Consider the following 25583-nt stretch of genomic DNA (forward strand, 5'->3'; position numbering starts at 1 on the left):
GAATACATGACAAGGGCAGCCGACGGATGTTCAGCATCCCGGAATTCTGTCTCTCTGGAAAAACAACGAAGCGTCACTCTCTATGAGCCAATGAGGGCGTGATCTTGAGAAAACGAACGCCGCGGCCGTGCGGGCGTCCCATAGAGTTACGGGGTTTCTCGACGGCTCCTTTCCTCCTCTCAGCGCCACCCTCTCACCCCTCCGCTTAGGGAGTGACGTCACGCCGCCGGAGCTTCTGCGGCCGCGGCAGCAGCGCTGATCTTTAAAGTTCGTTTATTAAATATCTAAACTATTTTCGAAGAACTATTACGACGAAGAACTAGCCGGACTGGTCGTAGGCCGACGCTGAACAATAGTGGTATATCGGTTTCATAGATGGGTTTCGGGATGCGACCACCCCTTTAAACCTGTTTACATACCGTCCAGCCATGCGGCGTACGATTTAGACAAGTGTGAGAAGTGCATATCACCACTGCTTCAAGGCAGCAATGGGGAACCAGCCTCGACCTGAGACAACAGCCCCTCGTCATCGTCATCTTAGTCGTCATCTCTGTAGACGTGTATGCGTGTGTCTCCTGTTATTTATTTATTATTCCGCCACAACGCTGATTTCATTCTCAGTCATCGCGGCACGGAGCTGTTGTCAAAGTTCCTGCGCTCCATTGGATTACGCTTCAAATAAATTGCAATCCGACGCTTCTTTAACTGTGGCGTATGGATAAACAGTAACTATGGGCACTGTTTTCAACTTATTTCTCACAGAGACACAAGCTCATGAGCGAAGTGGTCATTCTTTATTTTCTGGTAGAAAGCAAGTGTTGCCTAACGGGCATTATACTCAGGGCTGTAAAATTCTGAGCAATCACCCATAGTGGACTATCTCCTTTACACAGTAGCCGTACTCGTCACATATGCCCTTCTTGGTAGTGTCTGGCCTCTGAAATGAGGGAATAATGAGTACAATGAGAAAAAATACGTTTGTCACAACAAGTAGCTTGTCCTTAAGGACACACCCCTTTCAAGTAAAACTTTACTTCATTTCGCAGTAGCCATGATACCAGTTTTAGGTATCACGCTGACACCATGAAATGTGTCTATGCCAGCACCCCTGCAGCTGCTTTGGAATCCGCTATGGCATTTCTGACTCTGGCATAATTGCGTATTCATATATAAGCTAATCGAAGCCGAAGCTCAATTGCCGTGTTGTACTACGTGCTCGATGGGGATGGGAAAAGTTGTGAGTAAAAGAGGAAGGGAAGGCTTACGGTGGTGTAAAAGAGGTGCGATACCTCTCTGTCCGAAGCTTGGGTAGCCCCACCCGGGTTTTCTCCCGTTTTTTCGTCCCCTTTCCTTTTCCGTTCCTCTTTACGAAAGGAATAGCAAGTCGGCCTCTGCCTGACTAACATTTCCTTGTTTTTTTTTTTCTCAATAAACATATTCCCCCCCCCCCCCCCCCCACAGAACTAGTCACTAGAAAAAAAAAGAATGGGGGGGAGCAATGTTGGGGGAAGGTACGCGGTTAACCTGCTCTCGGATGGTGGCTTGCTGCACCCAGTGAGGTAGGAGATGATTGTGGCACAAGAGAGGAAGGGGTGAGCAGTCCCTCTTACCTTCATATTTGGGGAACTCAAGAGAACTACGCACCACTGACGACATGCCAGTTAGCTTCGTAGGGATGTTCCCTGTAACCCTATATGTATATCGTATGTGTATTCGACGAAGTTTGCGTGTCAGAAGTGAAAATGCCACGATGCGTCATCATGTCATAATGAGTGTCAATACTGACCAGAAGAATACACACAGGGTCTTTTTTTTATTATTCGTCCGGATTATAAGAGAAATTAGAAATTATAGAAGTACGCACTTTTCGAGCGGAGAAAGAGCGACAGGCCATCGACGGGAGAGGACCAGGTGCCTTGGAGAGATGAAGCTGATTGGTGTAGGAGCTAATCTCTTGGCCAGAAAGGCTGCTCTCGGATCCAGATAAGACGAAGTTCGCGTCATTTCTGTGCTCGAAAAGTGCGCAGTTCTTGGTTTGAATCATTTGCATAGCAAAATTTAGCGATGGATATTTCAACACACGTGAGCGTTTAAGGTTTTTGTTTTTTTAAACATGGAATGGCTTTCAACGAGGAATATCTCCCGTTCTGTTATCTCGCTTGTGCACGAACTCCCCCAATTAAAGAGTTAATTAACGAATTTTAGGTACTCCGTCATCTTGCAGTTCGGTGTATATACTTTCTTCGAGAGAATGTTCGCCTGGCCGTATAACTCAAGTGCAAAAACGGCATCTATTGTGCTCTGCCAGATTTTTTAAATAAAAATTTTGTAATTATGTAACCAATAAAAAAACTACCCTGTATAACCAAAATGATGCAACATCTTAAGAGAGAGAGTGAGATACATGATCTAAGAGAAGACCTTCCCGGATCAGCACCGCAAGCAGTACTACCCCGACGACCTTGTTATCGGCCGCGCGTTCAAAGACACGGCCCGCCCAGGGGCGCACCGCGTTATCAAGGGGCTCTTCTCCAAATATGAAGGACCGGCTCCCTTTCGCCTCCCTCCACCGCGAAAGATCGAAAGGTCAATACGCGGATTGGAAGGGAGACGAGAGCCTATGATGACATGATGAGCACATGATGACAATGATATGGGGATGACTTCCGCTCATCAACATCTTAATGGCTGCAGTGTGGTACGCAACTTTAGAACTCAAAAGTCACAGTACGAGAAGAAGGGTGATGCCACACATTAATTGATCATTACATAAGGACGGCAACAGGGAGTAACCATTTGCAGTGATGGAGTTACATGGTATATGCAGGAAAAAGAGAGGGAGTAAGGTAGTGAAAGGGGAAGTGAGAATGGAGAAACAGTGGGGGAAGTTTGTCCCCCGCAACTATTTTGTTCTCAGAGTGTGCTGTGTGTTATGCATTTTACTAGAAACACAATTTGCCGAACTACAGAGCGAAGTAAGATAACATAAGACAATTCAGCGCATTTGTAACTTACAGGTGTAGTAGACACCACTTAAGTTTCTGCCAAGGACATTCTCAGATGGTGTAAAAAATAGAAGCAAAAGAAAAAAGAAAGAAAAAGACAAGGAAGGCATACTAATGTGCTAACGAATAGATGGGAGTTGATTTACACGTAATGTGAGCCTCCGGATATTAGTGTGGATGTATGAAGCACGCAGCGATATTATCACAAACCAGAGTCCGTTGATTTCGGCCACCTGTGGTTCTTGAACGTTGACCAATATGTGAAGATGCGGTAAACCAATGTTCATCTTATGCGCGAAACAGTGAAATTATTCTGGAGGCTGTGGACGTCATCTTCACTGCTCCCGTACGAAACCCTTACGACAGTTTAAAGAACGCCATTCTACAGCGTACTACGTTGTATGAAAGAAAGCGCCTTCAGCACGTTCTGACAACAGCAGAGTTGGGTGATAGCCGCCCCTGCCAGCTGATACGCGTCATGTAGGCACCACATGCGGACAAAGCTAATTCCTCCGATGAAGCCTTACTTCGAGAACTTTCTTTCTGCAAGAGCTTCCACCTACTGTTGTTCCTTTACATGAGTAGCAACCCCCGGGCCCACGAATTATCATGGGATGTCTTTCATAGAGACGATAGCGTATCACATAGTTCTGTCGAGGTCAATGATGTAGGGTGTTGGAGGCGGTGTCCATGTCACACTGTGTCCCTTGGGATAACTAAACAAGTCAATGAGGATTTCCTGGTGGCGACACCATCAGTGAAAAGTGCAGCGCGGGGAGCATCTCTCTTACGCACCATGTCCGCTGCCATCATGTTTGTCACCTGTAGCCGACCCCATCTTATCGTCATCAGTTATTGTTGTTGTTGTAGCCGACACCTGGTTCGTTCAACTGTGAACCTGAGCTCCGCTTCCGTGATAGATTTTTGTGCCCTATATTTTATTTCTGTCGAGAAACAATTACGAATAGTCTATAGTGCTGGTAATGAGCTGTGTGTCGCAAGCAGTGTCGTATAGTCTGTTTCTGCCGTTAGACTTCAATTGGTTCTTTCGAGGGTTTCGGCTATCACCGTACGCCCTTTCGCGGCCATTGGGACGCCCAGCCTAAGCTCCGTGAATACATATATGGTTTTCACTGTTTCTCTACCTCTGAAATTCAGTGCGATACAGGTAGGCTATGCACACATGTCCCACAGACTAGAGCCTTGTCGATAGAAAAACAGATTTCTCGTTCCAATCCCCACTTGGCACCAGTAAAGTGATGGATGAGAGAAATTAGGGAATTCTGTAAAAAAACTAAAAATTTGTTTGTTTTTTTCAAGGACATCCATAAACCTTTGTTTAACTTCTCTAAGCGACATCTTAGCAAGAATAAGTACACACTGGTGCTTATCCTTCCTAGTACAAGCATAGCCTTCTGTTTTTCATGTGATAATCCATGCTTGCTTCTATTAGGAGCTGTTAAATTCTGTGCAGCGAATGGTGAAGATGACGCCGAATTGCCAGTCTGGAATACACAACAGTGCGCATGTAGACCTTATCGGCGTAAATGGAGATGTCGAAGTTGAAGCAACGCAGGACCTCATTCATGATCGCCATTACGCGGGAAGAAGAGTACAGGGCTGAACACTTTTGGGGGTGTTGTGCTCCGTGTGTGCTTTAAGATGGCGCCTCTCTTTCGGCGCACCCAACACTCGGCGCGGCCACTAAATAGCAAAAGCCAACTTTGGTGCACTATAGTGCACACTACTTGTTCGCTCATGCCAATTGCTGTTGTCTGCCCATGCAGTGCAGAGACGGAAGATAAGTTAGCTTAGTTTCAGCCTATAGCAACGTTGGAAGCGACGACGGCGGTTGTGAAGAGTTTTCGATGTAACAGCGAATGAACCGGAAAAGATGGGAATTTGTAACGCACACCATTGGAGCAATTTACTGTGAAGATGACTGCATGACGTGAAGGTGTCTGCATTAAAGCACATCATTTTCGCGAATAACCGCTGATATCCATGTGGAAAATGCCTGCTCTGTCTGCTCACACTCCCTGGTGCTCGAGTGGCGCTAGTGTCGCGTTAAGTGAGTGAAGTCTGAAACACTCGTGCTTTGGTGCGCCTACTTAATGCACCCCATGAGAAAACATGACGTTATTACTCCTTCTGGCGTGCGGAAGGTAAGTGCCCTACGTGGAAAAAAGTCAGCCAGATGTGAGAACATTATCTGGGGGACATTTCCTTGCGACAGTACGTGCAGCGCGTGGGCATGCGTGACCGGCGGTACCACAGCATCTTTTGATGCACTACAACGTTATCATGACTATTTCTCTCACGATGCTTTGTTGATGGACATCGAGTCAAGAGAGAAGACGAGTCAGACGAGAAGACGAGTCAAGGGTCCAATTTATGCAGCCGCACGCGCGACAGAAGCCTACGGTCTATTTCGAGATGGAACGATAACCCTGGAGCCACAACGCCATCACTCTAGTCCGTGCAATACTATTCGTCCCAGAACCTTCGTAATGCAACTTGACAGGCAAGAATGACGAGAGCATGATACGACAAAAGGACGTTTTCCAAGCTTTAACAAAGGCACTAGTATTACCATGGCATATTTCCCATTCTTCAACACCCATGTACGGTGCTCTCCCGGACATACTATATGTGCGTTGCCTTCTGAACTTGATTGCAATTTGCTGTCCGTGGACCAAACAAGGGCTTTGGAACAACTTCAACACCCGTAGCTATTAATTGTGGTTAAGACATATGGCTTTCGGAAAAAGGTATGGAAAACAAACAGAGTGTGTACCATTCAACCATTTGCGATCTTGAATTTGATTGCTTGTTCACATGCCACATATTCGCGCACCGTCGGACTGCAACACATTTGGACGCATCGAGGTGGATATGTGCGGCAGGAAGTCTGCATCCGACGGAGATGTGTAGAAAGCGGTGCATGAATGGCTGCGCATCCATCCAACTCTTCTCTGCTGGGATAGAGGCAGTTCTCAAGCGATTGAGTACCTGTATTTAGCAGGGGGGGGGGGGGGACTAATAAATGATACATTTATTACCAATAATATTAGTTTTCATTGTTCGCCATTAAGTTATTTCACGTATTAAAATTATAGAACCAGCCTTGTAATGGCTAGTATTCATGGTGGACCTCGTCTTCAATACGCTCGCTTGGAGCTTGTTTATTCTACCACTGCTACCTGGCTATATGCAAGGTCTCCGATGGTGCCCTGCCTGGAAAGCTCTTGGACACATTGAGGGGTGTTTCACGAACATCTAGGCGCGGCCTGTACAACAATGAATGAAGAGTGTGCACGTCTTCCTTCAGTACCAACGGAGAATAGTCAAGGCTTTCTCCTAAATGTCTCCCACGTCTTCCAGCTGGACTTTGGTCGAGGTCCTACATATATATCAGTTCACAAGGAAAGTTCTTGCGGCCATTATGGAGTTGGAAATTTTGCTGCAGACATACCATGTTGTCAACGCAGTCATGCTCCGCAGTAACGTTAGCGTTCGAAGACCGGTCAAGTAAACGGTGTTCCTCGTGACAGGAGAAACGTCATTGGTGCCTACGTGGGCATGCCCCAACTTATTCTTAGTAGCCTACTCCCGAGTGAAACTTCAGACCTCTTCGCAATTACAAGACTCTAACATCTGATGAAGGGCTCGTTGTTACAATATATACATGTCTATCATAACATAAATGTGTTGTTGCCATAACCTGTGGCCTCTACGAAGGCACTGTTAATAAACTTCGTTCCAGAAATATTCAGTCACATCATTAATTTACGGTTCAATATGTTGTTTCTTGCAGTGCGTTCTGAATATGTCACTGGGCCTTACCTGACACACTGTGCCGTCGGGGCGGTTAGCAGGTTTCCCATTGTGCTTGCAGTAATATTTGCAGCCGAAAGGTCCGTACTTGTCCTATTTACAAGAGAAAGAAGGCCACATGATATGCTAGGGTGGGTGTTGGGACGGAATTCTTAGTCCGCCCAGGAGCATAGGAGCATGCAAGATCTCATCTCAAAGAGGAACCTAGGTACAAAAAGTGGACTACCTATTAGAGCACTGCACGGGCTCGGACTTACCCAAAACCCGAGCCCGTCCAGGCAAGGGGCGAGTTAAGCCTTCTTTTTGCGGACCTGGGCTGGGTTTGGGTTTGACCATTATGTTCCCGGGACAGGCACGTACAATGCCGGACCTAGGTCGAACTCGAGCCTGTGTTACCCCGCTCTTAGTTTGCCACGGTCAAATTTTATAGCCTGATACAGTGGGCCGGGCCGGGTAGACTATACATGTCTCGGCCCCTGGCTGGGCCCGGAAACTTAGAATCCTTCGGGTTTGGGTCGGGCCCGAGCTAGGTATGCAGCCGCCGGCCCGGGCCCGGGCGGGTAAATCAAGGAAAGGCCGGGTTCGGGCCGGGCCTAAAAATGCGGCCCGTCCCAAGCAGCACGCCAATATTGGTCCAATATTGGACCCATAAGGGTTGCCAAGATTGCCAATATTGGCCCAATATGTGTAGCCAATATTGGGCCAATATGGGGAATGCAACCAGGCTCCATATTGGGCCAATATGGGCTGCCCATATTGGCAAGCCCATTTTGCGCCAATATTGCCAGTATTTCTGTGATAACACCAACGGGGAGTCCGTGTAATAACAAAGCATTATCCTGCATAATATTCACCATTGATAATACTTTTCTCTGATTTTTGCTTTTTTATTTCTGCGGATCTAGTTGATCCACGTTTCACGTGATTGCATAAAAAAAAACAAGAAAAAAACACGGCCATTTTCGGCCATATCATTTTCTGTATTTTCAGTCAATATGGGGTGTACGCGGGCAATATGGGGCCCATATCGCCAGGATTTTCCCAATATTGGCTGAAAGTGGTCAATATAGGGCCCATATTGCCAGGATTTTCCCAATAATGGCTCAAACTGGGCAATATGGGGCCCATATTGCCCATTTTCAGCCAATATGGGGAAAATCTTGGCGAAACGAGTCCCATATTGGACCCGTATCGCCAATGACCAGCCAATATGGGCCCAATATTGTGTGCTGCTTGGGGTGCGGTGCTCCACTACCTATATCTAGCAACAACAACAAATAAATGAAAAAAAATCCTATTCTCCGGGCTAGACACTAAGCTTAGCCTACCTTCAGCTAACAACAGACGAATGGTGACTGACATGGACTGCCTATACCTAGCAGGCCATGGCCTGACATATGCGAACATACTCCGGAAATTTGATGTAAAAAATGTCGTATTTACGTTCATATTTCGCGCCATCGCATAATTTGCGCATCCATAGTTTAGCACAATAATGTCAGAAAAAAAAAAAAAAATCGCGAGTCTCAGCGACTGTGGCGACTGTTTTTCGTTTACCACGCTGTTTTCACAGCGCCGTCAGTGTTACCGAGGTTGTTGCTGTGCTTTTGTTTGGTTTGAGTCCACGTTCGGATGACTCACACTGACGCGATAGGTGATACTGTCTATCGAACTGCAAAACAAAAGCAGAATTAAACGCCATGAACTTACAGCACAGCATGACCCAGCTGGCTAACAGCTTATATGGTTCTAAAGCATATACGGTTGCAGGTATGTAAAGGAAATGGTTTCATGGAATCGAGTGTAAATGTACATACAGCCGATTCACGTACATACGGTCAATAGAGTAAATGCTTTGCAACAGTGCAACAACAACGCTTTGCGCCAATGGATCATGATTCAAGTAAACAGAAGCGCAGTGTACTAGTGGTCTGTGAAATTTACTTTGTGGGTACCTTGAACTATTGAACTTTTCTTCACTTTGTCGTTTGTTTGTTTGCACGAAAAAAGGAGAAATTGAACTCGTCTCTTCATTCTTCTCTTTGAAAATCATTTGAATACAATACTTACATATAAATAGTCATGGCCATGTTCGCAGTCTAGAGTTGTTTTCGGCGCTGCAAAATAGGTAGAGAAACATGGATTGGATGTGGATACAGAAGACTACGCAGATCCAATAGTGAAACTTGATCCTTTTCAGAAGGAGCGGAAGACATAGTTACTATTGCGGGAAGAGGTGCTGCATAAATGCCGGATACAGTATCCGCTAATAGTTGCTTTTCTGAGGTCTCAGACCGTCGCCATTAATCGTTCCCACAGTATGCTCACGTCTGCACGTGTATAAAGTCGTTCTTTGTTTAACAAGATGCTATCCAAACATGTTCGCATAGCTTTTTATAAAAAAAAATATGATAATGATAAAAATAGACAACCTATAAGGTAGAACAGCTGCAAAGCGATGCGCGGTGCTTTCGAGGTTGTATACGCTCATCTCCGAATGCGTCGCTACACATTCGCTAACCGAAATCCAAACTACATAGTACACCGTTGTGTGCAGCCTCCAATAAAGAGACGGTCGCGCTGCCTCAGTCGATTTCGAAACTAGTGTCGTTTCATTCCTCGTGCACCATTGACCACAGCACCGAAAATCCCACGCGAAAGAGTAACCTAGTTCTCCTGTTGTTCGACGGAATACATGACAAGAGCAGCATGTTGAGGGTATGCAGGAATTCTCTGCCTGAAAAAAAAAAAAAAACGAGAAAACGTCACTCCTTGACGACGAGTTGAGGCGACACCTTGAGCAAAGGAATGAGGCGGCCGAGCGGGCGTCTCGTACAGAACTTTAGGCTACGTTCCCACCTGTTCCCACGTTTCCTTCCTGCGCTCACGGAGCAGGGAGCGGCGAACGGAGAACGACGAGAGCGTCCACGTCGAGTGATTCGACCGTACTCTCGAGATAAACCGAAGAGGACGAGGGAAAGGAGACCACCACGGCGCGCTACGAGGCAATTGTTTGTTTTCATGCATCACGGATCCTCGTCTTCGTCTCGCTTTGATTGGTTCGTCGCTGCCGTCCGCCGTCGTCGTACTGCTTGGACGGCGTCAGAGAACGTGTCTGCGGCGTCTTCCAAGTGACGTTTCTACCGTTGCGGGCGCCTTTCTGGACTGCCGCACGACAGCGGCAGCGCGCAGTTACGGGGCGGCTGGACGGCGCCTTTCCTCCTTCGCTTACGAAACGACGTCACGGCGCTAGAGCTTCTGCGCCCGTTGAAGCACCGCTAATCTTTAAAATTCGTTTATTTAATATCTAAGCATTCGTCAGACGAAAAATTTGCCGGGTAGATTGTCAGCCAATGCGGAACATGGTAGTATCGGGTTCATATATCCGCTCTAGCAAAACGCGAAACCACGGTACGCTTGTGTCAGCACAGTCGGGGGGGGGGGGGGGGGGATATGTTTATTGATAAAGAAAAAGGAGGAAAGGTCAGTCCGACTTGCTATTCTTTAAAAAAAGAAGAAAAGAAAAGGAAAAAGGAGACAATACAAAAGGAAGGACAAAAACACACAAGTGTGTGCCTTAGAGGCTGGTCGAGAGGCCGGTGGCACCAAGAGAGCTTAAGAGAGCAGTCGTCACCGACCCCTGGTTGTGCAGGCCCAGGCCCAGTAGAATGGTCAAAGAGACGTTGGGGTAGCCAAGTTGTCGCAAGTGGCGTTGGAGGATGAGTCTTTGAGAGAAATACCGGTTGCAGGATAATAGGTAGTGCTTAATGTCGGCTTCCACGCAACAAGTTGTGCAATTGGGGGAGTTAGTCTGGTGCATCTTATACAGGAGTGAGGGTGTGCGTGCAACATTTATTCGGAGACGATGGATGAGTGACTCTTCAGTTCTATCGCAACCACAGGCCAAAGTAGAGTCCTGCTGGTGGTCAATGAGACGTAAGAAGTTGTAGAGGAGGTGGTGTCCCTCTACATGAGTCCCGACCGGGGATGATGGCATGCCACGAAGAGGCGATGCCGGGCGCCTATCTCCATGGCCGCGACGATGGAACTGAGAAACGGGTGCTCCAGGCACGGGTGTCCATCCGCGTCGTTGTCCACTGGCCACCACACACTCCCCCCTCAGACTAAAGCAGATGTTCACGACGTCACTAGAGGAGGGCAGCGAGGGCGACCGTGGTTGACATGCTCGGTTGAACAGGTTGACGCCGCGGCACACGATGGCGAAGCACCACACCTGATGAGTCATCGCGATCCGAGAAGAGAGAAGCAGAGAGTGAGACGAGGCGCTGGCGAAGTGGTGGTCCTGGGTCAGTAGGCCAAAGCTCTGAGAGTCCCAGGGGAGGAGAGGGTGAGGCTGTGAGAGCCGTGGAGAGATGCCGAGACACCGGCTGAAGCGTGCCGTGGCGTCGGCTGCCGCGACCGGCATGTGAGCGCGTGGCTCGAGTGTCGTGGCCGGCAGTGAAAGGCGCTGGGGTGCGGTGAACATCGGGCAGAAGAGATGGTTGATGAAGCTCTGGGACGTGTGTGTGCCTGTTGGTAGTGCCTTGTAGGAGAGAGTCAGAGGTCGGTATGCAGCAGTCTGCTTGCCGAACTCAGGAAGCCATTCGGGAACGAGGAGAGGATGTTGAATGCAATGCATGGATGAGAGCCGTGGCAGCGGGTCTGGACAGGTGAGGTTGAGGATACGTGGAGAGGATCAGGCTCGATCGGTCGCTGTGTCACAGAGCTATCGTAGCGGTCGGATAGGTAGTAGTTGAGGGGCTTCCAGGCTGCGCGGCAGCGTGCCATTGGTCCTGGATTTGTGGGAAGGTTGCCAAATTTCGGATGGTAAAAGGGCCGAATTACGTCGAACTTGATGTTCATCGTTCGTGTCACCAAATGTAGACGAGTTGGTGTCCCTCTACATGAGTCCCGACCGGCGATGATGGCGTATCTAACGTAACGTATGGCACGGGGAGGCGATGACGGGGTCTATCTTCATGGCCGCGCCGGTGGAACTGAGAAGCGGGTGCTCCAGGAGCGTGTCTATCCTCGTCGTTGTCCACCCCCGCCACAAAATGATCATATGAGGTAGAGTCCGCTCGGAACTGCCGGGTACGGACACAGCGCCAACGGCGAATGTGCAGGGAACACGTAGAGGCCGTTAGGGGTAGAGGAGAAGCAGGGAGAGCTCTGGTAGAGGTTGCTTGTCTCGAATTGTGTCTGCGCGGGTGTTGTCAAGAAGGTCTACGTGTCAGGCGATCCATCGAAGCGTAACTGAATAGCCAGTGGCCGCGAGGTGGGCGTGAGAGCAGCATTTCCAGTGCAGCCTTGCTGTCAGTCAGAAACACTCACTGTGCAGCCGGGGCAGGCCAAACCAGTGCTGTAGAGCGGATAGGATGCCGAGGACTTCTGCTTCCATAGAGGACATTGGGTAAGGGAGGGCAAATGCTTGCTGAAAGTCACTATTAGGAATATAAAATGCAGCGCCCGAGCTGTGTACCATGACTGAGCCGTCCTTGTAGACGTGGTGATGGTTCTGATACGTGGAGTCCAAAAGCCGAGAGCGAGTTCGTCGGGGGCTATAGGTGCGGGAGTGTCACGCTTACGCTGAAGACCGAGGATGGAGGAGCAGATGTCAGGACGGGCCAATGTCCGCATTGCTGGCGCATAAAAGGGAGCGGATGACGAGGAAGGCAGATGATCCTTCAGGCGGGCCATGGCCTTGGACAAAGCGGAGTCAGGGCAGTCGTCGTCAATATGGCGGACTTAGTGGTAAGGTGACGGGTGAGATAGCGAGTATATGCTCGAAGGGTATCACCATCTCGCAGAAGGGGAACATGGGTCTCGCTTGCTTTAGCAAGAGTACGGTAAGGCTCTGACGTTCGTGGTACTCCTAGACAAATGCGCAGGCCGCGGGCCTCGGTAGCTCGTGCTCCTGGGTTTGGTTGAGAGCCTGCAGGACCGGTAGGCTGTAAGGCGGTGTCTCCAACACGAGAGTCTGGTGGACGCAATGGAGCTCAGCGGTGCGGCTTTTTTTTTTTTTTTTTGGATTGCCAACGAACTTTGTACAATAATGTGAGGCCTACAGTTCGCTTAAATTCTGGTTAAATGTTTGTGGAACTGACCTTTTGCGTTGTTATACTTCGCAGCTTGAACCAGTCATCAGTGACATATACATATAATCAAATCATGGTCACGTGCGATGACGGTGATAATCAAGGACTGGAATGTGACAATATTTCGGCATAGTTTCACCAACCCCGGCGTTCTGCGACCGCATGTTAAAAATGCCAACTAGAACTATATGGTAATGCTGCTACACCATTTAAAACTGCACTCTTTTGTGACAGATGAAATGAAATAAGCGCTGAACACGAACGTCGCGGAAACGATTAAGACTGGTTTAGAGTACGACGTAGACTTCGCCTTTCGCCGCCTGCGTTCCGCACCGACAGATAGCGTTCGCTACGCCACGCTTCCTCATCATACCGGGACCATAGTCTGGCGCGATTCGGCGCAGCGCAACGAAAACACTACCAAGGATTTTCACATTTCGTAGTGGGAAAGCAAGCATATCTGGCGACTGCACCCGTGAGTTGGAATCCGACTAAAGCAATCCATGTTCTCATCGTTGGTACTGTTATGTTTATACTACTGTAATACGGTTCGTACCCCCAAATATACACTGAATTGAAGAAGGAAGTCATACGTCTACCCAGTTGTCCTCCCTCTTTTGCTTATTTCTACAGTCTATCCGTCGTGTATTATACAGGCGCGGATGTCCCTTAACAGTTTCGATTAAAAGCATAATGGGCGACGCCATGTTGGGAAATGCGAGTCCACTGGAGTCCACGCCGTGCACAGCCCGCGGGTTACCACCAGATGTAGAGCATTGCTCTACGTTCCCGACGGCGGCTGTCAAATCGCGCGTTGCCGCTGCGCTTGCGCTTCGCCGAGTGTTGTTCGAACTATGAACTCACCGGCGGTGGCTCGCGATGCCCCGCTCAGTCGGGCTCTAAACCAGCCTTTCCGTGTGATAAGGACAGCCACACAGCATCGTCGACGATCGCGGTTTTACTGCGCTAATGAATGGGGGGGGGGGGATGTTCCAAACTGTGCATTACCGTCCGTTATGATGGTCGGCGTGACGTCACACGTGAGAGCACAGTGAAACCGTACAGTTACACGCCTACGCGACAGATGTGTTGAAGATGCTGTCAGTGCAAGAAGAGAACACTTGCTACCTTGGTCTTCCTTCTTGATAACCTGTGAACTTTAATGTGCTCATCAGTAAACCATGCCACATTCTGAACAGTGTTCTAGAACATGCAGGCGGAATCTCCGAGGCCAAAACTCATGGGGCGGACGACGGCCCCGCCCCCTGCCCCACCTTCCGGCGCCCCTGCCAACCGTTTGCTGGTCTGCATTACAAGCGGCATATGCTGTTTTGCTTTCTCGATCTCATCTGCACATGTTCTCCATCTGTTTTCAATACATAGGGCGTGACTACAGTTTTTTGCACTATTTTCGCAACAGTTGGTAACAAGTGTTCACGACGGTCACATGAGTGCTACCAAAGTTCGTATGTAAGCTTACTGTTTTGTTTGTTCTTGAAGTATTCCAATGCTTCGTTCATTGGAGTACATGTTCCATTGATGCATGCCCCGTTCCGAGTATGGACGCCGAATATCTGAAAAATTATAATACTTTCAATATTGCACTATGATGGCATGATTTAAAGCTTTGGACACACTGTCGGTAAACTGCCTACGTCGACCAATGCAGTGATCGATCGCTGCACGGGCGCTCTTTCAAACCCCCACAATCGTACTGCGTGGATTTGTGCTGTCCCGTCATCGAGGAATTACAGGACACGCGAAAGTTCCACCATACTGCTGCACTTCCTTGGCTTGGCTTGATTTGACTTGGCTTGCTGCCTGTCACTACCGCCCACTACATTTCAGATCACCGACAAAGAGCCGTTTCTATTTAATAATAATATTGGACTAAGCCTCATGTCCCTATGGCGGAATTTTGCACACACAAAAAAGAAAAAAACGTAGAAAGATTACAAAACAGTCTTGTCTTTGGTTTGAAGTTACGGTACATGTACCCGCATTTGTGCAACCAAGCTCATACACACAATGTCCAGCATAACGCTCCAGCAAAAAAGCATCAATTTTTAACTGCGCACAGCAAATTTACACTGTCTGGTCCTCACAATCTTCGTTTTGATCTTCCAGCAATCGGTTTAGGAAATTATTTGTATATTTGGTACGATGATTGGTATAATTGAAAAGACTGGTCACGCCTCTCACTGTTTTAGTGCGCTAGCATTAGAAGCGGCGTTTCAAGGAAAAGTGTCGGTGTCGATCTGTGGTCAACAAGTGGAGAGTGAAGTACGCCGCGGGACGCGGGAGAGAGGAGCAGGGCAGAGTTGAGATAAGGGAAAGTAGGTCACGGAGCCGAAGCCAATGTACACATGCCGCGGCGGGTGACGTCAAAGAGAGGAGCACGTCTGCTGAAGCGGTCTCGGCGGCGCGCCAGATACGCTGGTGAGTCTGAACCTGAGGTATGGTGGGCTAGAAGGACTGGTGAGCCGTTCGGCGCTTGTCATATGTACCCGCCGATGTTCCTGCCGAGAGATGGCGCGAAGCGTATCTCGGCGCTATGCGATCTAATCGACGGGAATTACGACGGGGATTACGAATTCCCGTCGTATGAATGTGTGTATGAGTGAGCAAAAATGTAAGAGTGAAATGAGTGAGAGAGAGGGGCTGGTTTGTCCCTTCAGATGACGCACCCTGGAAGTCGCTGAGAAGGCGTGTTAGCTTAGCTCAATTGGTAGAGCCCTGGACCGGCAATCCAGAAGATGTGGGTTCGAGTCCTACAGCTGGCTAACCTTTTCAGTGACTTTCATCTTTCATCGTTAAGTCCTACATGCCCTTTTCTTTCGTTTTTTAATGCGTTAGCATTAGAACCCCCAGTTTCGAAAATCGTGACCGTCTGATGGACGTGTGACGCCTCGGGGAAAACCTCTCCCCCCTCCTTTTACCATACTCGCGTGCTGCGCATGCGCACTGGTAGATGGGAGACCTCTCTCTCCGGCAGCGCGGCGAAAGGGCAACTCGCCGGGGAGGAAGATGGCTTGCGCCGCTGTTGTCCCTCTGTAGTTGTTGGTAGTTAGTAACAGTTAGTGATAGTTAGGGGTGGATAGGGGTGGGTAGTGCTGGACAGCTGTAGTGGGTGGGTGGTGGGTCGTCTAATGATAACGCATTTCCGCCGCATTAATTACATTAATCGTCCTTCAATTTTTGGTTCCTGTCATTGTCATCATCAGAGATTAGATGGTTTCTCGAACCCGTTAGTTACATCAAAGACCAAGGAAGAGGAACGCAGCCCATATCGGATGTGTCAGAAATGTAGTCCTCATGCGCTCTTTTGACAAATCACACGGTACAGAACAGCAACTTACCAAACAAGGTGACTCCTTCGTCTCTGTATTGTAGCATGACGCGGGTTTCGTAAGAGCGCACATGTAGCTGCAGGCAAGCAGGCTACCGTTAAACTGCAAGTGATCGAAGCAAAGGCGGGCATTAGAAGCGAGCGACATATACAGGGTGTCCACGCTAAGTGTGAACAGATTTTTAAAAAATATATCAATCACTTTTTCCGAGATGAAATCAATTGCAATATAGCATATGCTGAAGGGCACTCCCTAGGGGGGCATTAACAGACTGGCAATGTCTTAATTAACTTTCAATAATTAACTTTTTAATTATAAAAGCTACGAAGTTGCTCCAATGAGAACATCTGATCTCTTCGGTCACCAGATACCAAAGCCGTTTTCAGAACAAAAATCCGTTCGATAGATCGTCCGCAAAAAATTCGTGAATGAACGCCATTTATTTCTTTATTTTATTCATTGCGCATCTCTAGAGACGCGTCTTTCCTTCGCCCCCAATACGAGAGGATGAAAGAGCACACTATCGCCTCTTGCGTACTGGAAAAAGATTAAAAGAAAACAGAAAATACAGCCCAAGATAAGGGCAGTCGCGATAGAGTCACCAGATATATTTGTGTTTTTGTTTTGTTTCCGCAAGTTAAAGCTAATCTTCGACGCATGAGGCGGCACTGTGATCTTTCACTCTCTCACACTGGGGGTAAAGGAAAGCCGCTTCTTCGAAGATGCGCAATAAACCACATAAAGAAAAAAATGGCGTTCCTTCACGAATTTTTTGCGGACGATCTACCGAACGGATTTTTGTTCTGAAAACGGTTGTGGTATCTGGGGACCGAAGAGATCAGATGTTCTCATTGGAGCAACTTCGTAGCTTTTATAATTAAAAAGTTAATTATTGAAAGTTAATTATGACATTGCCTTAGGAGTCTGTTAATGCCCCCCTAGGGAGTGGCCTTCAGCATATGCTATATTGCAATTGATTTCATCTCGGAAAAAGTGATTGATATATTTTTTGAAAAATCTGTTCACACTTAGTGTGGACACCCTGTATATATATATATATATGAGATCAAGAAGGTAAAATAATACACAGTCCAGCTTGATGAAACGTCGTCAAGGAAAATAATAACGAAAGAATGAAGCACGAAGTCAGAGTAACTATTTAATACGTGAGCTTTCGGGCAGAGTCTGCCCTTCTGTGTGTCTTCTGTGTGCCCTTGTGTGTGTCTTTTTTCGATACAGATTCTTCATTAAAAATCTATAAGGGGTATAGACCTCCTGTTTTCGCTTTTATCCTATCTGGGCCGGGGGACGTTCTTAGCCATCTGTTGCTCAACCGTCCAATGACTAATTACCTAAAATCGTTAATTAACTTACTTTTAAATTATCAAAGCTACGAAGTTGTCCCATTGAGAACATCTGGTCCCTTCTTCACAGATATACAAGGTTCGCGGATCCTTGCACTGACAGACGATACATCCTGAAGGGCTCCTTAGCTCTATTTCACGAGATGGAACAAATTTGGACCATTGAGAAGTTACCTTCAGCTACACTTGTTCGCTGACTGATCTAAACAAGTGATTTGCAGTGTGCTCCCCGAGAGTGTTCGTGGGGGTCTGCGACGATCGAAGACAGCCCGAAGACCGTCTTGGCGGCTGCTGGTCACGTCATCTGTGAGGGGGACACGCGAATCTGCTCTCCGCCGCGGAGGGGCGTCCTCGTCCTAGCTGGAGTTCCGTTCACTCAGCGCTGATGGGCATTAGACACGCTTCGGAAAGTGTTGCGTTCGAGTGCGTATCCAGCTATTTATTGCGGTGTGTACCCGCTGTGTGTGTGACCTCTGTGGACTGGACTGACGACTGCATCTTTCTTGAAGGGAACCCGATGAACCCGACACTTGTAGCTTCCAGTATGCAGCATCACCCTTCGCACTGGACGCAATGTGACACTGTGATACTAAAGGAGGCAGAAATGTACTATCTTCTCATTTCCTGCATGGTGGCGCCTTTTTCGTTCTTTGTATTTCCTTTTCTTTCTTCACGTCCCTTATTTTTGTCAACATGAATCGCTCTTAACGGGGGTCGTCGAATGCATTCTCAGTGGTTTTGGGGGGTCTAACAACGAGAAGTTTGGGGAACGCTGATCTAAACGACGGCGTCCAGCTAGTCCAGCTAGTCTAGTGGAAATAAATAAATAAATAATGTTTGCTGTGGGAAATTGGTAGTGTCACAAAGATGGTTGTCACGTATAGCAATCTTAGACTTGTTATAATAAAAGTTGCAATTTTGCTTGTTATCCTATTGATTAAGAATACCTTCTTTGATTGAATGTGCTATCCCGTTTTAATTCCGATTCATGGAAAACTTGTGTGTATGATATGATGATTACCAATAATAAAAACATTATAAGCATTGGGTTAGATTCTTTCTGTGTGATACCTCTTCAATGCTCTTGCATCATACTGGTAATGAGCAAATATATTCTTTATTATATGTATTGTATTGTCTTGCCATATGTTGTTTCTGTTTCAGGTTTTTTGGCCGTTTTTTTTTCCTTCACACATTATTGGCAGTATAATTGTCATTAATAAATATGTATGATGTAAATCCCCAAGACTAGGGAACACGAAAAGACAGACACAAAGACGAAGTCTCCTTCGTGTTTGTGTCTGTCCTTTCGTGTTCCCTAGTCTCGGGGTTTTACATTATGCATCATCTTCACCAGCTCGCTTGCTTCCTAGCCATTTTTTCAATAAATGTGTTTCCACTTGTACTTTTGTGTATGACTGTCCCTTGCATGACTTTACTTGCATGTAAACTGCCCACACACCAACCACCGAGCAATGAAAAAAAAACTGGCGAGTGAAGTCGGCCCAGGCGGAAAAATGTACGATGGTAAGCGCACGTGCAGCCCTCCGGCCACGCGTCACCACCGCACGTGGTAAAAGTTCGCGAGTGAAGTCGGCAACGGTGGGACACTGGCATGGAACGCACTGGACCCCGGTCCTACACGGTCACCATCTATACTACTACTGTGATATTTCTTTCCCGGCAAGAATTTTCGTTCCAGTCGCGCCTCTGGTCACAGCCCACATATTAGTGTGCTGCGCATGATTCTGATGTAGATGCATGGACTTAGAAAAGTGAATTTATTTTGCCTTGCTTACCTTGAGACGCTCGTAGGTATCACACCATCCTCCGAATATCTCGACAAATTCGCAAGCTATGTTGCCACTGGCAGGAGTTAGTGCTGCAGTTAATGAACATTCATGTATTATGCGTTTTAGGGCAGAATCCGCCGCTCCCATAATGATCCTAGGATGACGACCACATTGTGACGTCAACATGTTGCATCCTGAGGAGCAGCCAATAAACAATGGAAATTAGCCGAAGCAGGCCACATTTATGGACAACCACGAACAAGTAAGCCTCCAACGCACAAGTTTGCGTGAGTTATTTGATTTCAGTAGCCAATAACATCAGTACAATGCCGGCTGTTCAGTGATATCATTTTTTCTCCCGTTTTATGTTACATTATTATGTGACATTCGAGATCTGCAGTCCATTCGGTAGCGCGGGATATACAAGGCCTATAGGGCGAAGGAAGTTGTCCTCTCGCCGCCGCTTATAGAAGAACTATGTTTTGTCATTCCTACGTTCGAAAGTTTTTAATGTTTCACATGATGTTGTTACAATGCACGTGTATTGTAACAACATCATGTGGAACATTAAAAACGTAGCCAAAGAACCACTGCGTTCAATAAGGCTCAATAAGGCTAAGGTCCTTCCAACTTGGAAGTGCCCCGGCGGCTGCGGGGTGGCGTACTTCTATAGTTTCGATTTAAGAGGTGTAGACGCTGGCCGAAGTTGTGCCAGTCTGCGGGAACACAGACGCAAAGAAGGCGAAAGGGAGCACACGGAGGTGAATGCAAGTTTCGGTGAGTGAAGTCCCTCCAACTATATATATATGTTAGTGTGTCGACCTAGTGACATCCAAGAAGGCAAGTCTTGAGACTTGAGATGTGGCGTTGGAAGTTCGTTTGAGCAATAGTGACTAGTTCATTTGCCATATAAAGATGCTAAACGTTCCACAAAATACGTTCCACTTCCAGATGACGTGTTAGCGCTATAACCTAGGCATATCGTGTTTTCTTTGTTTTTGTTTGTTTTTTAAATTATATCCTGGGGCGGGTGGGGGGGGGGGGGGAGGGATGATGTGGGGATTGGAGCGGTCTGCCTGCCTAGATTGGCGGTCCGTTGCTCGGGGAGGGGATGAAAGGGGCTCCTGTTGGTCGAAAAACAGAAATAAATGCATAAAAACGTAACAAAGAGATATTGTATCATTTTTAGTGGCTACCTATAATTTTCTAGCATATTAGAACTTCGAACCAGTTCCGAACCGGTTTAAATCCTCTGAGCCGGTTAATCGAACCGATATATGTGAACTCCAGAGCTGAACCGGAACCGAACCTTTATGGCCGAACCCGAACCCGAAAAAAAAACGAAAAACGTTTCGGTTCGATGCTCTGCTCCAGGCCGCCCATTAGAAGCGTTTTTGCAATAACAAAAAAAAAAAAAAAAAGCAATAACGGTACTATAATGTTTCGTTCACTGATCAGCCAAAGTCTTGCCAAAACAAAGAACGCCTCTCAGTCATTTGACCGTGAAGGAAGCGGTTTCCCTCATAATTGCTTTGTTGTTTTTTGTTGTTGTTTTTTTGTATTCGTTATTGCAGAAAATGCTTCTAATGGGCGGCCTGGTGCCTTGTCTGTGCGGGAGAAGGAAAGTATGGAAGTGTTTGGCAAAAAATACGGCAGAAAAATGATGTCACTGAACACACTCTCACTGCGTCACTGCTTCACGGACAAGAATAGCGACCTGGAAATAAAAAAGTGGCTAGCTCTTCTGATACGATAAAATGTCACTAAGGCTCGCTCGTAGCGCAGGCTTACTCGTCCTAACCATTTCATAGCGGCCCCGTCGGTACTCTCCTTTGTTGAACAATGCGACGGAGCCAGCGCGATGACGTTGACAACCACTATACTGGGGATTTTATAGACAGTGCACACAATTCTGGCGTACCCAATGACCAGGACCTACCGTGAATGCAAAGAAAGGCAAGACGAGAGCTTATCATAGGAACTTTCCGTGCGCCGCCGGAAACACAAGGATGTCGCGTTTGCAGTGTCATCAATTTGAAGAGCATTATTTCGTTCCTCGTGCAAATTTTATGAACTTGGGAAACGAACGCACTGATAATTTTAATACATTATGTTTTTAGCTAGCTTTTGCTCTATGCACCTTCTCGCGTCGTGCCTGACGGACGTTAGTTCATTGTGGGGCGAGTACGGGCACGCGACTACGGGTATGCGCGGTATTTAGAGAAGAGTTCCCCAAACAAATAGCGTCGCCGCCATTGCGCATGCGCCAAACTCAATCCGCGCTTTAGATGTGCTTTGGAAACGTCTAGAGGGCTTTACGTGCGCGCTGCACTTGCATTTCCAATTAAAACCTTCCCATTAAAATCCACTGGGAACTAAACAGTGGACGACGCTCTTCGTTAAAGGAAACTATGTTTTGCGATTACTTGCTATATGGAAGGGCTTGAGGCGGTAAAAAGAAATAACGTTATGTAACAGTAATCGAACGCCCACTTACAGAACTCCAGGTACGCCACCAAGACTGCGACCAACTTCACAGCGAAAAGGTCCATGTTCATCACTTTCCGTTGGTGCAGCTTAGATCTGATGCGCAACACGGCTTATATATTTTCCACGTAAATAGAGCAATTTCAAAGGACAAGTGTCAGCGTCGTCGATTTCTTCAGCAAGCAATGGCATGATACTCTATTCAACAATAAGAATATGATCATTCAACCCGTCGATCACCCGTCCATCATGACAAGTAGATTGAGTTTGAGTTTGAATGTTAGAAAAAAATAAGTGATAAATTCAATTCGTCACCCTACGAATACGCTTGACCGTAGGTCGGCCTTTCGAGCAGTCCCTCAGCTTTTCCCTTTCCCGTCGTGCAAGTAGAACGGTTTCATATGGATCGCTCTAAAACAAGGTACCATAAACCCAACATGAGGACCACGTTGCTTCATCGTTTTCACCAAAGTGTTGCGGCCCGTCTCCGAATACCCCTTTATTGCTACTTTCTGAGAGGACAGACGATTTGTCACCGTGCTATTTCCAACCTTTTGTTTCTCTCATGCGCAGAGAAGTACTGTCGTAGCGTATTATGCTACTCCCATCCTGAACATCTTCCCACAAAAAGCAAAATGAAGGAAAATAATCACATGTACCTCTCCCCGAACTGCATATGCACTTGAATATCTGCATCCCATAGGAATACACAGATTCGCGACAACTAAAAAAAGGAACAAAGAACTCCAAAATACATGCCAAGCTAGTAGTTCCAAAAGGCTGCTTCGATGTATTACAACTGAGTATAAAGTTTACAAGTGCCGGCAACGCTGCATCTCTCTCCTTGTGTTCTTATCTATATACACGGCACCACTACTATATGGACTGTTGTATTGTCTAAGCGGTGGAGAGCATATTTCAATGTAGTTCATTGGGGGCATACCTTGTGCAGTGCATGAGGATGTACTCCGTGTTTTCAGCCCCTGCACACACCAAACAGTTCGCTGAACTAGCCCAGCCGACTTCATGGAGAAACCGTTGACGTACGGAACCCGTTCGGGCGAAACTGGTACAAAAGTTACTGAATGGCTCGCCGTAGATGCTCGACCAAACGCCGAATTTCAGATTCGGGCCTATCTTCTTTCTCCAGGCACAATGGGAGGGGTGGATGCTCTGTTGATTTTCATGGAACTTGAAGGAATGGTCCTATTCAGGAATACTCATGACATCACTATAGGCTACCAGAACAGCCGTCGTCAGTGCGCGCTACGTCTAGAATGCACCCAGTCTGCTCTGTTCTTGCGCCAGCAACACCATACCCTACCGTATCGCATACATAACTGTTCAGAATATGTATTAATCTAACTTGAAAGGGGATAATTCATTTTTGTTTTGCTGTATGTCCAATATCCCAGCAAGTAAAGGTAATCAGAAGGTGAAGTTGCACTCGCAAAGCAGGTCGGATTACTTTACAGCACCAAAGGAATTGATCGCGTGACAATACATCTATTACAACAGCTCTCTGCATTTTTCGTGCACATCATCAGCGACCGGACTTCCGTGCCCTGTTTGAGACTGCGGACGAAACCCAAGAACTTCCACCCCGGAAGTAAAACCCATTAAACACTGGGCACACACCTTTTCCCACGGTTGGAAAACGGAATATCTTTCGTGGAGATGCAGGCTTTGGAGAATCATTTTCCGAAATTTCCGCACTCTGCCGATAGCTATCATTCATATTCTCCAGATTGTTTTTATCGGTCAATCATTTCTGACCGCTTATTTTCTCTACTTGGTACCTGGCGTCTATTTTCTATGGGTAACGTAGTAACGCTTGTTTTTTGTGGACAATTTCCCAGCTCTATTTTTCTATTGATCCATTTCCTACGGCTCCTTTTTCATCGATCAATCCTATAAATTTATGGAGGCGACTGCATTGTTCCTTTAATATTTATTTATTGCCTTTATTTATTCATTTATTGTCAGTGCCCACCAACAGGTGAAGCCTACACCGAGGTGCACTCCGAGCGATACAACACACCAACACAATAAATAATACCGAAAAAGAGCAACATCAGACACACAAACAAGAATAGGCAGCAGATCTAAAAACCCTAAATTAAGAAAAATATCAACATCAGCATTTTGGATATCATTGTAAGAACATTGCACTCGAACACTCGGAGAGGATATATCAGGAAAACCGGGGTAAAATGTGCAAGGAAACCTAGTTAGCCTTGGAGGGGCGTGAAAACAAACCCGAGACAAAAGTGCGGGAGCACCCACTGTTCCGTGAACAAGGCTGTGAAAACATATCATATCACGCAGCTGTCGTCTATTACTTAGGGCCATCGTGCGCAGCTTAGATAGGATATATTCTCATACGCTCATAAACCGGACTCATAAACCTGCATACCATACGCAAACTCCAGCGCATATACTGCCGACGAGAACAGTAGTACAGGATTTGACCGTAACAGTAACCAGAAACAAGAACGGTAGCATAAATTTGTTTGTGAGATTGAAAGGAAGTCTTTGTTCAGACTTTTAGAAACGTTCTGAAGTGTCGGTGCAGAAATAGCTGAATATTGACGACGTGCTGCGGCCATGTGAAAATGACGTGGTGGACGCATTGATGGACGTAACTGCATCCGAACGATTCCGCAGAACACGTCGTGTGAAATGAATTCTTTAGAGTTGCGTACAGGGGATACAGTGCCCAAACCACTATGAGTGTCCCTCGTCTGTGCTCAGAAGGGCTAGCACACACGCAGAAACACACGCTCAGCGCCCTAAATCTAACACGCCCACTTCCCCAGGTGGTCTCTAGAAGAGTTACCCAACCAATTGATCGTCCTTTTCACGATGTTACCACAACCCATACGCCGTAGACAACATCTGGTAGGGGAAATAGGTAAATGTCATAAGAATTTATTATACGTCCGCGCGTTGACAGCATAAAACTATTGGGTCTGTGCTGTCATAGACGTGTGAACATGCAGCTGCCGTCCACTGTTGCGAATGTGCGCACAGTTGTTGAAATATCACTGGCGCTCTGCTGTAAACATGCCACATTTGTGCCAGATGTATTTGCACAATCGAGCAACATACGATTACAATAATAATAGGTATTGATATCGTTGTGACACCTGATATTTTCATTTCAGTTCACGCAGCACAGAAATATCAGATAATTCAAAATTGCAAAATACTGGTGCACGAAAACTAGTTAATGCAGTTACCAGCCTTGGATGAAGGTCCTCGTCAGGAACCAATTTCATATTCAGCCAATTCGGAACAGATTTCGTCCCTTCGTGTATCTTGTCTTCCTGCGTCTTATTCGAGGAAATGTTACCTGAGAGGGAGGACTGCCCTGGATATGATAGACATGGCCCAGAAGACAGAAAGCGATCTTCCACACGTTCTAATACTAAAAGTACATAGAATTAATGTCCTATTGCTTCCTTATGTATAAGAATGCATCAACAGCAGGAAGAGGCAAATAAAAGGAATTTACTGCGTGTCATCCTAAAAGAGGTGATAACTGAATAAGGTGTGATGACGGAAATGAAGGAGGATGGATGGATAGATAGATGACTGATATCTGACGGAAATACGGAATTGGTGGTTCCACAACTGTGGATTCGTC

General features: G+C 46.9%; 1 protein-coding gene across 1 annotated transcript; it reads right to left on the reverse strand.

The window, feature by feature from the left end:
- Window positions 1-775: 775 nt before the first annotated feature.
- LOC135398198 (uncharacterized) lies at window positions 776-22066 on the reverse strand. The gene is made up of 7 exons (XM_064629626.1): window positions 21945-22066; window positions 19454-19536; window positions 16300-16392; window positions 14421-14514; window positions 8913-8959; window positions 6852-6935; window positions 776-937 (listed from the first exon to the last, which is right to left on the reverse strand). Exons 1-7 carry the CDS (start codon window positions 22003-22005, stop codon window positions 863-865), a joined length of 537 nt encoding a protein of 178 aa, XP_064485696.1. The 5' UTR covers window positions 22006-22066; the 3' UTR covers window positions 776-862.
- Between the last annotated feature and the right edge of the window lie 3517 nt (window positions 22067-25583).

Source organism: Ornithodoros turicata, chromosome 6 (genome assembly GCF_037126465.1).
Source record: "Ornithodoros turicata isolate Travis chromosome 6, ASM3712646v1, whole genome shotgun sequence".
NCBI lineage: Eukaryota > Metazoa > Arthropoda > Arachnida > Ixodida > Argasidae > Ornithodoros > Ornithodoros turicata.